This window comes from Mytilus edulis, chromosome 6 (assembly GCF_963676685.1).
Source record: "Mytilus edulis chromosome 6, xbMytEdul2.2, whole genome shotgun sequence".
Taxonomy (NCBI): domain Eukaryota; kingdom Metazoa; phylum Mollusca; class Bivalvia; order Mytilida; family Mytilidae; genus Mytilus; species Mytilus edulis.
Window position 1 is genome coordinate 9,772,418 of NC_092349.1, and position 15,820 is coordinate 9,788,237.

Below are 15,820 nucleotides of genomic sequence, written 5' to 3' on the forward strand. Positions count from 1 at the left end.
CGTTATTAATACTAGTTTTGTTATTTTTGATATTATTATCATTATAATTTTTGATATTTTTAGTATTATTATTATTATTGATATTATTTTTATAATTATTATAATTATTATTATAATTATTATTATTATTATAATTATTATTATTATTATAATTATTATTATTATTATTATTATTATTATTATTATTATTATTATTATTATTATTACTACTATTTTACATTTACGTTACTTCTAAAATGTATACGTATTTAATAAAACTATTTTTTTATCATTATAATCACTATTATTGCATAGCAATATAATATTTCTCACAGAAAGTAACCAAAAGTTAGCGTCCAATAAATTCCAATATTGCACTAGTGCAATACATCTTCAAAATTCATGACATCATCAACGATATAATCTTAGTTTAAACTAATTTTTACTTTTAAATATTATATTGCTATTCAATTAAAGGGTTATTGCACGAATATTGGGGAATATTGTTACTCATAGAACATATATTGCACTCCCAAACTCGTGCAATATGAAATTCTAGTGGGGACAATATTCCCCAATATTCATGCAATAGCCCTATATTAATTTTATTATTATTATTATTATTATTATTATTATTATTATTATTATTATTATTATTATTATTATAATTATTATTATTATTTTACATTTGCGTTACTTCTAAAATGTATACGTATTTAATAAAACTATTTTTTATCATTATAATCACTATTATTGCATAGCAATATAATATTTCCCACAGAAAGTAACCAAAAGTTAGCATGCAATAAATTCCAATATTGCACTAGTGCAATGAATCTTCAAAATTCATGACATCATCAACGATAAAATCTTAGTTTAAACTAATTTTTACTTTTAAATATTATATTGCTATTCAATGAAAGGGTTATTGCATGAATATTGGGGAATATTGTCACTCGTAGAACATATATTGCACTCCCAAGCTCGTGCAATATGAAATTCTACTCGGGACAATGTTCCCCAATATTCATGCAATAAATAGTCCTATATAGTCCTATATTATTATTATTATTATTATTATTATTATTATTATTATTATTATTATTATTATTATTATTATTATTATTATTATTATTATTATTATTACTACTATTTTACATTTACGTTACTTCTAAAATGTATACGTATTTAATAAAACTATTTTTTTATCATTATAATCACTATTATTGCATAGCAATATAATATTTCTCACAGAAAGTAACCAAAAGTTAGCGTCCAATAAATTCCAATATTGCACTAGTGCAATACATCTTCAAAATTCATGACATCATCAACGATATAATCTTAGTTTAAACTAATTTTTACTTTTAAATATTATATTGCTATTCAATAAAAGGGTTATTGCACGAATATTGGGGAATATTGTTACTCATAGAACATATATTGCACTCCCAAACTCGTGCAATATGAAATTCTTGTGGGGACAATATTCCCCAATATTCATGCAATAGCCCTATATTAATTTTATTATTATTATTATTATTATTATTATTATTATTATTATTATTATTTTTATTATTATTATTATTATTATTATTATTATTATTATTATTATTATTATTATTATTATTATTATTATAATTACTATTATTATTATTATTATTATTATTATTTTACATTTGCGTTACTTCTAAAATGTATACGTATTTAATAAAACTATTTTTTATCATTATAATCACTATTATTGCATAGCAATATAATATTTCCCACAGAAAGTAACCAAAAGTTAGCATGCAATAAATTCCAATATTGCACTAGTGCAATGAATCTTCAAAATTCATGACATCATCAACGATAAAATCTTAGTTTAAACTAATTTTTACTTTTAAATATTATATTGCTATTCAATGAAAGGGTTATTGCATGAATATTGGGGAATATTGTCACTCGTAGAACATATATTGCACTCCAAAGCTCGTGCAATATGAAATTCTACTCGGGACAATGTTCCCCAATATTCATGCAATAAATAGTCCTATATAGTCCTATATTATTATTATTATTATTATTATTATTATTATTATTATTATTATTATTATTATTATTATTATTATTATTATTATTATTATTATTATTATTATTATTTTATTATTATCATTATTTAATCATCATTGTTGTTGTTGTTGTTGTTGGTGTTGGTGTTAGTGGTGTTGTTGATGTCATTATTATCCTTATTGTTAATATTGTTGTTTTTGTGGGCTTTTGTTCTGGGGTTTTTCGTTGTTATTATAAAAAAAAATTATTAATATCATTCATACTAAGCATATTATCATTTCTACTACAACTTTAATACAAGTACAACTACTACGTGTACTTCATCTAAAAAGCTTACTTATACCTTAAGGGTAATTTTTTTTAATGTAAAAGTAACATGATTTAACTTGTGATTTCTTGTCGGAACATAAAATATCCCATGATATATCAAGTACAGAAATAAGCTGCGTATGTGTATTTTGCATGAGCATTATTTAAACATTTTAATACTCAGTGTTATCATTATGATTTTACGAGAGGAAACAGATCGTAGATTTGAAAGAGTTATGTTTGTTCACCTTTCAGTCGAACCTTTCTCCATTTTTTTTTCGTATATGCATGATATCGATTACTTATGTACTGGCAACACCCTTATAACATATTCACTACATCCATTAAAAATGTCCTAAATCATTACTTCAACTGCTACTTTTACTAGTATATAACGACTACGACTACGGAAGCTACAATAAGTACAATCATTGATGTCAATGAAATTCTACAAAAAGCTACAACTACTACTACAACAATATTTCTATCATTGAATCAATCATTATATTGCTTTTATTTGAGTCATAATTACTACTACTACTTCTACAAAATACTGTTATACTACTATAGTACAGTAACTACTACTACTACTTCTACTGTAACTACTATAGTTACCAATAATAACTACTGATACTACCATACTGCTACTACGAAAGCTACGTTTATTACTTACTTACCTCCCAAGCTAGCATTATATTGCAACAACTATACTACTTCTCCTAAAACAAACATAATTACTGTAGATAATACTACTTCTACTACTATAACTCCTTCTAAAGCACAATTTCTACTACTACAACTACTATTATTACAACTACTACAGGATTTCTAAGTTGTGTTTTGTGTACTATTGTTTGTTTGTTGGTCTTTTCATTTTAACCATGGCTTTGTCAGTCTGATTTCGACTGACAAGTTTGAATGTTCCTATGGTTTCTTTTGCCTCTTATCGTCTACTACTACTACTTCTTCTACTTCTCCTTTTACACTACAATTACTACGTCCTCTTAAGATACAATTTGTTCTCCTTATAAAGCAAAAACAATACTACAACAACTACTACTATGCCTGTTCTATCAAAGCTGCTACAACAATTTCCACTTCTACTTTTACTTCTATACAGTTTTTACTTAATCTACAATAACTACTATTCAAACTTTAACCACTTAAACTACTACAGTAACTCCTTCTATTTCTATCCCTTCGTCTATAAAAACTACAACAATAACTTGTACACTACTTAACTAGGCTTCAATTACTACTACTACTCGAGTTGTAATTACTACTACTTCTAGTAAATCTGCAATAACTCCTACCAGCAAAACCACAATCACGTATACTTATATTACTATTCAGAAACAATAACTATTAGTATTACTACTTCTGCTATTATGCCACTTCTACTCTATTACGTTTTTTATTATAACAGCGTCCACTTCTACTGCTACTTAAACTACTACTGCTACTTTAACTGTGCTACGACAACGGTTCCATTGATACGTGTGAAAATATAACTATTACATTTACAGCTTCTATTTCTAATATTGCTTTCACTATTAATATTACGTCTACAAAAGCTACTAATACTTTTACTACATCTTCTACTAATTCTACTTCAACTAAAGCTTCTATTACTATTAATATTACTACTACTACCACTTAAAATACTACTTCTACTGAAGCTACAATAACTCCTACTATTACTACTACTAATACTACTACTATTACTACTACTAATACTACTACTATTACTACTACTATTTTTTCTAATAAAGCTGTAATTATTTTACTACTTCTACTACCTTTTCTTCTTAAGCTATTATTGCTATTACTGCAACTACTTATAATACTTCTTGCACCACAGCTACAATAACTATTTATTATTACTACTACTACTAATACTACTAATTCCACTGAAGCTACTATTTCTGAATTCAAAACAAATAATACTGTAGCTACATGAGCTTCAATTACTATTACTATCACTAAAACTATTACTACTACTAAAACTTCCTCTATATAGCTTCAACTACTATTACTACTTATACGTATACTTCCTCTACTAACTACTAATACTATTTGTACTAAAGCTACTATCAAAATTACTTCTACCACTACTAGTACTTTAATAACTATTACTATAACTATTACTATTACTACTTCTACAACTATTACTACTACTATCACTACTTCTACAACTATTACTACTACTATTACTACTTCTACTAAAGCTATTATTACTAGTACTCCTAACACTACAAATACTTCCTCTTTTACAGCTACAATTACTTTTACTACTAATAATTCTACTTCTATTTCTAATAAAGCTACAATTACTTTAACCCTCCATCTATGTATTCTGTATCTTCTAAAGCTACTAACAAAAATAGTACAAGTATTTGTCTACTGCTACTTATACTACTTCTACTAAAGCTACTATTACTTTGTCTACTACGACTATAAAAACTGCATTAACTTAATCTATTATTAATATTAATATTACTATTGCTGTACCTACTATAAATACTATTTTAACTAAAGCTACTATTATCTTTACTACTACAACTACTAATATTAACTATGCTTAAGCTTAAGCTTCTGTTACTATTACTACTACTACTACTACTACTATTCATACTACTTCTACTAAAGTTACTATTACTATTAATTATATATCAATAGTTATATTACTACTTCTAATAATGATAATACTTCTACTAAAACTACTATTGCTTTTACTACTTCCACTATTAATACTACCTCTACTAAAGCTACGAGTTCTATAAATATCAATTTTACTACTTCAGTTTCTTCTTCTTCTACTACTAGTACTATTAATATTACTACTTCTACTAATGCTACTAACTAATACGACTACTGTTATTTTTACAATTATTGATATACTTATCAATATTAGTATTATCAATAGTATTATTATGATTAAAATTAATTCTACTAATATTGCAAATGCTACTACATCATCTACTTCTACCACAACAGCAACGTTTACTTCTTCGACAACTACTACCAGATTTTAAAAGGGGGTCCTAACCCAGGACAAAGGGGGGGGGGGTTCCAACTATATGTCCCCATTCAAATGCATTGATCGGCCAAAAAATGGGGGTTCCAACCCCCGGAACCCCCCCCCCCCCCCCATTTGGATCCGCCAATAACAACTAAAACTCAAATCCCTGTTAGCTATTGCTATAGGCACTGACACTATTTTATCTACTAGCATAATTAGTTCTATTTTTACTTTTTATTGTTGAAATTGTAATGATGATAGTGATGTTGATATAAATCGTTTAAGTATTTGCAGATAGTTTTAAAAGTTGCAGTATGAAAAGTACAACCATACGTTGTCTAAGTACATAAGTGATATTTGTACAACCATACGTTGTCTAAGTACATAAGTGATATTTGTACAACCATACGTTGTCTAAGTGATATAAGTGATATCTGAAAGATCACCTAGAAACAGTATAGAAATGCTCGACAAAACCTATCATGTTGGATATGTTTTTGAGACAAAGAAAGTTTTGTCATTCTACACGTATACATCTAAACTATGTTCTTTATTCCAAGATGTTCGTTGTGTTTTTGGGGTGTTTTTTTTCTAATCTGTATTATACACATATGTAATTTTAAAAGTTGAAAGTACTGCTTCTTTTTTTCCCACCTTGTTTGTCCAGATAGATGGAACTGCAAAAGTATTCATATCCAGATTTGCGGAACTATTCATTTTTCCAAGACTCTGGACTCAATTCGTGAGAAAGAACACTAGAAAGAGAACATAAGGAAGAAGAAAAAATATACCTTTATCAAATTAAAGCGCTGCTCAAAAGGACTCTGAACTTTTTTTAACCCAGACAGCAAGCTGTACAAAATCCTATGAATCTGTTATCTGAAGCGTTTTCTCGAATATTATATATCTAAATTGTTTATCACTGAACAAATAAATTGGCTATAAACATGATAAATGTTACTGTACATTGCTTTACTTATCTAATACGTTATATTTTTGTCGCTACTTCCTTGTTCACTTCTTCCTCGTTTTTTTTTCAATAAAAATCTTTAAAACCAGGAAGACAGGATTTTATTTCATGCTCGGGTTATAAAACACTTATATTAGTTCTTTTGACAAGTTTCCGTTTATTAAGCTTTCATGTACGTATATATGTTATAATCCTGGTACCTTTGATCGTGTACTATTTCATGTATACTAACACTATATATATGTTGTTGGAGCAATGAAATGAAGCTGATGTTTCGAACTGAAAAGCTTGAAAATTTTCATCAACATGATCAAAAGAACTCATGTATCTATTCAAGAAGAAACATAACTCGTTGACAGAAAACAATACTAAATTTATGGAGTAATGACAACACCACTCGAAAAGAATGATGATGTCTTAGGATATTGAAATTGCGGAATCGTCTGACTTCCAAATTAAGATTGGTCTAAAACACTCATGCTAATTCATAGTTGACACTGTACTTGTTACGTGAAAGTTCAAGTTCATGTTATTCTCTTTCATCATGTTCATGTCTATTCTTTATATTCTGGCCCCCTTTTTTCTCTAGGATTTGTGATCCGTGTTTTTTGTTTTTTTTCTTTTTTTTTACAATTAATTTCTATTCTGGAATCCCCATCCAGAACCTTATTGTGATGATTTATAATCTGGGAGAGGTAAATTTGGGCTCAAATATCTAATTGGGCTTCCACTTTTTTCTTCAATTTATCATCTTAACACCGGCGAATACCAATGTAATTGAGAGATAAATTTAGATACATGACTTAAAGTCATTTCCTACATTCAATTGAGTATTTATAGGCCAGATTGTCAATGGGACTAACTCCCACTTTACCAATGCAGTACAGTAGACAAACAGACATCACAAATGTCAATCGACAAGAGACCGGGCCTTATAAACAAAACCCTTATTCGTGGTCTAACATTTCTTGCGGCCATTTTCCATCAATATTTATTATCTTATTAATAAAAATTATTAAACAATGAAATTTGCGAATCAAATATTCTGCGCCCAACTTTGTTTATTATCCAAACGAGAACCCTGAACTGTCATTTGGTTCAATCCATATAAAAATAAATAAGCAAGTTTTGATCTACTTTAATTGTTTAACACATAAATTAGTTCTTAAATAAATGTTTTGCATTGTCTTATGTTTATTTAAACTCATGGTTGAGTAGTTATTCTACAAGTTTCTAATGTACTATCTGTGATCAATGTACTTTGCTTCTTGCTCATGAAGTCCTTTGTACAGCTGACTGACGTCACATCCGCTCCACTAGATTGGCAGCACAACCGCCATTATCATATCCCTGGAAAGATCATACACTTGATTTCTGTCAAAATTAGGACAAAATATAACTTTCAATGAAGATTTATTAGTGCAAAACACGATGGACGAAAAGGTAAACATACGCCGGTATCAATCGTGAACTTTTATTGATGAAACACTATTTTAATAACTATTTTTATTGCGAAGCGGGTGTGATTATATTGCACCCTCGTTTATCGATTTGTGTGTTGCCACGATAACGTGACAAGCTAAAAAAAGATACACGCTTATAATAAACAAGGCGTGTAAACATGTTAAATGTGCGATTACATTGTGTGTAATTACAAAGAATGAATGAAAGTAAATGTAATATATATATAATAATAAACACGATAAATAAATGGTGATCTGTTGACAAATAAAATAAGTTGACGTGATGGGAAATTAATTAAAAAAAAAATAATACAATCAAATATTTTTCTTTGTTAAATTTTTGTTTGAGTTTAAAAATTTACAAGAAAAATTGCTATTACAATGTCATCACTGACAAAAAAGTATTTTTAAATTAAAATTACAGATTATTGTGTATTTATGGGAAGGTAAAAAGGAGGGGGGCACTTGACACTCATGATCAGCTGATGATGTTTATAATCATAACAATGATAAAAGTTTCATCAAACGATAAATAATCATTTATAATGTGAATGTTTCTGCTTATTTGACTGAACCGATTTAAATATGGTAAAGAAAAACTTCATATAATGTATGTCATGTATGTAGTCCTTATTTCTGCATTCTTTTTTTTATTTATAAATGACCTTATATATATATATATATATATATTATAATACCCCATTTTCTACAGTCAAGGGTCTAACTTAAATAAGTTATTAGAGAAAAATAACATACATGTTGTTATTGTGAGCTGAAATATAAAAAAAACTGTAATAACATATGTATGTTACATGTTTCATAGGGAAAATATACAACCTTTATATTGTTCAATTTTTCTCAAGTTGGATTGATATTATAATTTTCTTTATGTATACTAATCTTTGCAAATATATAACAGCTCATAGCTTACCAATCATGCATAGTACACCTATGTTATTACAGAAAATACATTCCTGCAATAACCAATGGGTGTTATTGCAGCTTCTCTATATCTCTTTAAAGGCTTTGCTCTGACTTGCATAATAATGTATTTCAATTCATTGTAAGAAATGATGATCAAAGCTTGTAATAAGGCACTGTGCAAGATTCCAAGTGTCTCATTTAATCTGATATAGTAAATTACATGCATGTAATAACATAAGCCTTGTTATTACAGCTTAGTTTGCCCTTAAAAGCCTTGTCTCATTGATTTACCATGGTTAATCATAATTGTATTAATGGAATTAGAAAATTAGTTATCAAGGTAATTTATTAAGCTACTGCGCAAAAGTTTCTAAGAATTCCCAAGTGCCCATTAAAGATAAAACATTTTTGATATATTTCACTGATAACCAACATATGTTATTACAGATTCAGGAAAAAAGAGAAGACAACTCATGAAAGTGTCTGTAATAACAACATGCATGTTATTTTTTCCTGATAACTTATTTAAGTTAGACCCTTGACTGTTCTATATATTCTAGTATCTTTTCGTACCCTTTATTTCTTATCTATACGCCTTTATTTGTCCTTAATTCTCGAATTCTGCTTATTTATGTGCTATTTGTTTACCTAAATCAGATTGCCATGACAGTTTTGATTATACATGACCAAAGGAGTATGTTCGATAAGGTCCTAAAATGGCCCCCTTTTTTAGCGTAAATTTCAAATTCGGATTTATTTACCAATATCACGATAAGTTATAGCTAATACATTGACTAGATAGGATATAAGCCATTTTGATGAAAATTTTACGTTTCTGCGTTTCATTATGACGTCACAAGTTGTACTCATATTGATTTTACACGAAAAAATCATTGGAAATCGGTAAATTTCCATAGATTATTGGACAGGAAACATAGAGCCCATACGTCAACAGCAAAGATCTTTTAAAATAATGTTTGTGAAGACATGTCACATGTCTTATTTGAATGTTAAGCTTGTCGACGCCTGTGCTCTGTGTTTCCTGGTCCTTTATTTGGTTGAAATCCAGCTGATCTTGTCAAATTTCACCAAAATCCTTTATCATGTTTATCTTGACCTTTTTGGGATGTAAAAATCAACGTGTTAGAATTAAACTTTGACAAAAACAGTTTGGATAAACTTTCTCACATGTCTTTAAGGCAACTTAATACAATTATTGTCTTCTAACTATCAACTTTATAATTGGGGCCAAATATTGCCCTTACCAAACTTACTCCTTTCCAAATAAAATCATGAAAATAACTGAAAATTAAAAAATTTATATTTGAATGGTGCTTTTTCCCCTCAAAGACACAGCAACCTGGTATCGAATCAAGCATGTTTGACACGGACTCTGAATTGTCCTGTCTTAATGCTCACTGCTACCTGGTGAACTTACTTTTTAAAAATCAGGCTCTGCATGACCGTCAAGTGAAAAACAGGATTCATATTCATAATTTCAGATCTTATCACATTATAATGGTTATTACAAAATATGATTTAACATAATCTTGCCCTGAACCGTAACTCTGAGGTTTGTGGGATATTTTTTTACTATTTGTACTATCAGGTACGTCGGATATTTTTTTACTATTTGTGGACAACCATCTGCGGGTCTGCAGCTAGCCAAGATTATGATGTCGTGTAATATCATGAATATTATATTGTACAATTTTATAATTATTTTTCCATTTTGGGCATTGGGATAAGCAAATAAAATGTTTGTGTGTTTGTTTGTAATTGTTGCCACTGGACATTTGCAACAATCCATCATCTTTCTTATATATTTATACTGAGTTTTGTCATGCATGTATAACATGTATAATGTATATGCAATAGAAAATATGTAGTAAAACAGTTTCTATCAAATGCTAAATCATGAAGTAAACATGTAAAGGGGGATTGTCAAACGACATTTTTATGCTTCTAATTATCATGATTATACAATATTACATTATTACTGTTATTGTTGATTAAGTTGTAAACACCAATATTATGTAATATAGTTTTATTTAGATTTTTTTTTAACCCTTTACTCCATAATGACGCCTTTTGACACCTGTGTAGTACCTCATTTGAAACGCTTTGACTACAAAATGTCTGCATCAGAATTAAAAAAATTAGCATCCAATATCAGAATGTGAAAAGGACATTATTGCAGTACGTACAAAGTATTTTTCTCCTTTATAAAAATCTCCTAAGACATACAGTTGCTAATTGCCTTAAACATGCTTTCCAGTGTCCTGCTGATAAACAAATGAATTCATACAGTTATACATGTGATGTTTTCCATTTGACCGTGGACATCACATGAACACAAATTCAATTTCATCTTGAACGTAATACATGTACAGGTAGTTATGATTGAAAACATGTAACATTAACAAAGTTGATGTCAAAATTACATGTACATGCAAATTTTCAAATCATGTACCTGATTTATATGCCTCTACTAAGGGGGTACCATAGTTTTTGCCTTTTGCAGTTACTTCCAATAGTGAACAATATACATTTTTATTCTTGAGCTAAACAGTTGAACATGATAAATGAAAAAAAGTTTTAAAAAAACCAGCAAAACATGTTTGAGGTATGTTTGCCAACTATAATTATCTTGCACTGTCCTTGGAAATTAAGGAGTAGGGGTTGTTGTGGTTGTCTTGGAGAAGCATAAGGCATGTACAGGGAGATTATTAGAAAATTTAAATCTGACAATACTACAATGTACCTAGAACTTTATACTTGTATTGTAAATCGGATAAATAATAAGAAATATTAATTTAATTTTAACCCTGCCACATTTTGTATGTCATGTATGTGCATGTCATGAGCCTTTAATTCAGTCAGTGGTTTAGTTTTCTTGTTTAAATTGGATTTGTTTTACATTTCTAATCTCATGAATCTTGGGGCCTTTTATAGCTGACTATTAGTATGTGGTATGGGCTTTGCTCATTGTTGAAGACTGTACAGTGACCTACATGTATACATGTACATTGTAGTTGTAAATTTCTGTGTCAATTGATCTCTTGTCTTCTCTTGTGGAGAATTGTTTATTGGCAATCATACATTAGACCATTGGTTTTCCCGTTTGGATGGTTTTACACTAGTAATTTTGGGGCCTTTTATAGCTTGTTGTTCGGTGTGAACCAAGGTTCCGTGTTGAAGGCTGTACATTGACTTTTAATGATTTACTTTTTTAAAATTGTTATTTGGATGGAGAGTTTGTCTCATTGGCACTCACACCACATCTTCCTATATCCCCATCTTCTTAATTTTATATTAGCTGCATGCAATGATCACAGTGGTTAAATAAAGTATTGTCTTGTTTCTTGAAAACCATAGAAACATGTTAAATGAAGAAAAGGAAGCAAGGTTAAAACATTTCAGAATGTTTTAGATCTATATCATGTCTATATTCTCTGACAATTCTGTCTATTGCAATAAAAAAATCAGAGGACCACTATTAAGTATAAATTATAAATGCCTTAATTAAGCTTATTGCCCTTATAGATACTATAAAAAAATAAGTTTGTAAACTATCATCTTAAAAGCTATATATTATCATAGACATGATAGCTATATATATACATGATATTCATCATTATATAGGGATACCAAATCTTCTTCTTTTATTCATTGTAATAACCAAAAGGATTGATAGCAACATGTGAAATAAATCTTAATGGGGTATATACATGATATATATAGTTAGGTGAATTCTGATAGGAGTCATACTTTACATCTTTTTTAAACCCATTAAAAGATATATGTGAGAAAAAAATGTAATTAAAATGATGATTAATGAAAATGATATCATCATTTTCTTAAGTGTTTAAATTCTTACTTATTAAATTACTGATATAATGATATAAGTGATTTTAAAAATTCAGTGTCCAATTTTGTTAACATTTTAATTTTTGTCGAGCCTTCGAATTAAGTCGAAAAAGCGAGACTAAGCGATCCTAAATTCCGTCGTCGTCGTTGGCGGCGTCCACAAATATTCACTCTGTGGTTAAAGTTTTTAAAATTTTAATAACTTTCATAAACTATCCTTGATTTGTACCAAACTTAGACAGAAGCTTGTTTATGATCATAAGATAGTATCAAGAAGAAAATTTTGTAAAAATAAATTTCCACTTTTCCGTATTTTACTGACTTAGTTTTTTTGCCAGAAACAAAACATTCACTCTGTGGTTTAAGTTTTTAAAATTTTTATAATGTTCTTAAACTATCCTGGATTTCTACCAAACTGAGACAAAAGCTTGTTTCTGATTATAAGATATTATTCAGAAGTAAATTTTGTAAAAAAAAAAAGTCACTTTTTCCGTATTTTACTTATAAATGGACTTAGTTTTTCTTCCAGTTAACATTACATACAGTCTGCAGTTAAAGTTTATAAAACATTTATTTGATTCATAAACTATCCTGGATTTTTTTACCAAACTTGGAAGCTTCTTTCAATCAAAAGACAGTATCGAGAGGGAAATTTTTATTGATGTTTTTCCTCATTTTTGTTGAGTCTGCGATTAACAGCAAAAGTAGGCGAGACACTGTGTTCCGTTGAACCCTTACGAATTTTTTAGGTGATTAGGTGATCCTGAAATCACTTGTGTTAAGTATTTATTAATTTTTATACGACCGCAAAAATTGAAAATTTTTTGGTCGTATATTGGTATCACATTGGCTTCTTCGTCGTCTGAATACTTTTAGTTTTCGCACTCTAACTTTAGTAAAAGTGAATAGAAATCTATGAAATTTTAACACAAGGTTTATGAACACAAAAGGAAGGTTGGGATTGATTTTGGGAGTTTTGGTCCCAACATTTTAGGAATTAGGGGCCAAAAAGGGCCCAAATAAGCATTTTCTTGGGTTTCACACTATAACTTTAGTTTAAGTAAATAGAAATCTAAGAAATTTTGACACAAGGTTTATGACCACAAAAGGAAGGTTTGGATTGATTTTGGGAGTTGAGGTCCCAACAGTTTAGGAATTGGGGGCCAAAAAGGGGCCCAAATAAGCATTATTCTTGGTTTTTGCACCATAACTTTAGTATAAGTAAATATAGAAATCTATGAAATTTAAACACAAGGTTTATGACTATAAAAGGAAGGTTGGGTTTGATTTTGGGAGTTTTGGTCCCAACAGTTTAGGAATAAGGGGCCCAAAGGGTCCAAAATTAAACTTTGTTTGAATTCATAAAAAATTGAATAATTGGGGTTCTTTGATATATGCCGAATCTCACAGTGTATGTAGATTCTTAATTTTTGGTCCCATTTTTAAGTTGGTCTACATTAATTAAGGTCCAAAGGGTCCAAAATTAAACTAAGTTTGATTTTTTACAAAAATTGAATCCTTGAGGTTCTTTTGATATGCTGAATCTAAACATGTACAAAAATGTAAGAGTTTATAATTTTTATGCAGTTAAGCTGCATTATGCGAGCACCCTAGATTTGTGTTCTACCCAATAAATCCTGAAATACTTGCCATTGTTATTATCTAGCTTGTTACTATGTTATATATAACTAATTGAACACTTTTTTAATACTTTTTATTCTGGATTACAAAAAAAATGACCAGAAAAACCTTAAATGATCGTCGATTTATCCAAAAGTTTTAAAGTTACACATAGGAAGTAGTGCTTATTAAAAATCCTTGTGTAGTTCATTATGACTTGTGCTTTTAGCTAAGATGTCAAAGAACAATTGTATGAAATATTTAATCGCCGAAAATTTCTTTAGACAAGCAGTTTAGATTTCCTAAATGACAAAAGTCGTAGGAATATTGTTTGTCATCAATACGTAGTACAACTACGTCAGTAGTCTATTATATAATTCAACTGTTCATGCTGTTGGCGGCAATTTCAAATTAGAAAAAGAAATTTTCGTAGCTTTTCAATTTGTAGGCAGGTGTGCAAATTAGCAGTGGTCCGAGACCTTCCACTTTTGCAAGCGGAATTTCGACTAGGATAGTTGGTTTCTAGCTACGCCCGACGTAGTCGCCTTACATTTGAAAGAAAATAAGAAATTACTTTGCAAACCTTTTCACCATGTTCACCAAAGTCTCCAATTATTAAAACGAGCTAAAAACTTATTTTTATCATTATTATTCATGACGGCGATGTTTATTTTGTTCAACCGCTAGCTTTATACAGAAAATTACCGACAAATATTGTATAAATTCGAGTAAAATCGTATCTGATTGACAAAAACAACATTGTAAACACATAACAATGGCGGCCGTGAAGACAAAATTTTACAAAATCGGATCCGATTCCGGAAGCGGATAAGGGTAATTCCGGGTTTGACGATCATTTACAAAATAAATCCAAGCAGGTGAAAAAATACATCTATGCATGGTAAATGAATATAAACACTAGTATTGTAAACCAAAAGATATATGTAAAAGAAAGAAACAGCAGAAACATATCTATTCAAAAACTAAAAATTACTTTTTGATAAATTTTAATTTAAAAATCCAATACAACGTGACAGCTGGGAACAGTATATCTAACAATATACATGTTCATGGTCACAGTCTAAATTTTCTTTATAAATGATAAATCATGATAATGCATGTGAGATGCTTTTAAAGTGTAAACATATTACTGCAATTTTGAGGGGCTATTTGTTTTTTTCTCAATTTTGAAGGGTCAATTAAGGTAGCTGAAAGTTTCATTCTTTAGTTTCACAAATAATGCAACTATATTATATATACCTTAATGTAAGTAAATCATATGATGGCATTCTTTAGGCCACTCTACCCCCTCCTGTTTGATAATTTGGAACAATGGCGGATCCAGCCATTTTAAAAAGGGGGGGTTCCCAACCCAGAGTAAAGGGGGGTGGTTCCAACTATATGCTCCCATTCAAATGCATTGATCGGCCAAAAAAGGGAGGGGTTCCAACCCCCGGAACCCCCCTGGATCCGCCACTGTTGAAACGGTCGAGCTCCCTACCCCTAAACCATATGTGGGGCAGATCCAGGATTTTAGGCTAGGAGGGGCGCAAACTTAAATTTTTGATGAGCAGAGCGAGGCTAAAAAAAAATTGAGGTAAAATTATC

At 29.4% G+C, this 15,820-nt stretch overlaps 1 protein-coding gene across 3 annotated transcripts in view; it reads left to right on the forward strand.

Moving 5' to 3' along the window:
- The window catches only part of LOC139527075 (golgin subfamily A member 4-like), a 43,480-nt gene that overhangs the window by 11,963 nt on the left and 15,697 nt on the right, over positions 1-15,820 (forward strand). The window contains exon 1 of one of the 3 annotated variants that reach the window (XM_071322333.1): positions 7,265-7,778. The exons of the other annotated variants lie outside the window; for them this stretch is intronic. Within the exon in view, the coding sequence (XP_071178434.1) occupies positions 7,767-7,778 (12 nt within the window). The 5' untranslated portion in view covers positions 7,265-7,766. Of the gene's footprint in view, positions 1-7,264; positions 7,779-15,820 lie in introns of those variants that run through there. 3 annotated transcript variants of the gene reach the window in all.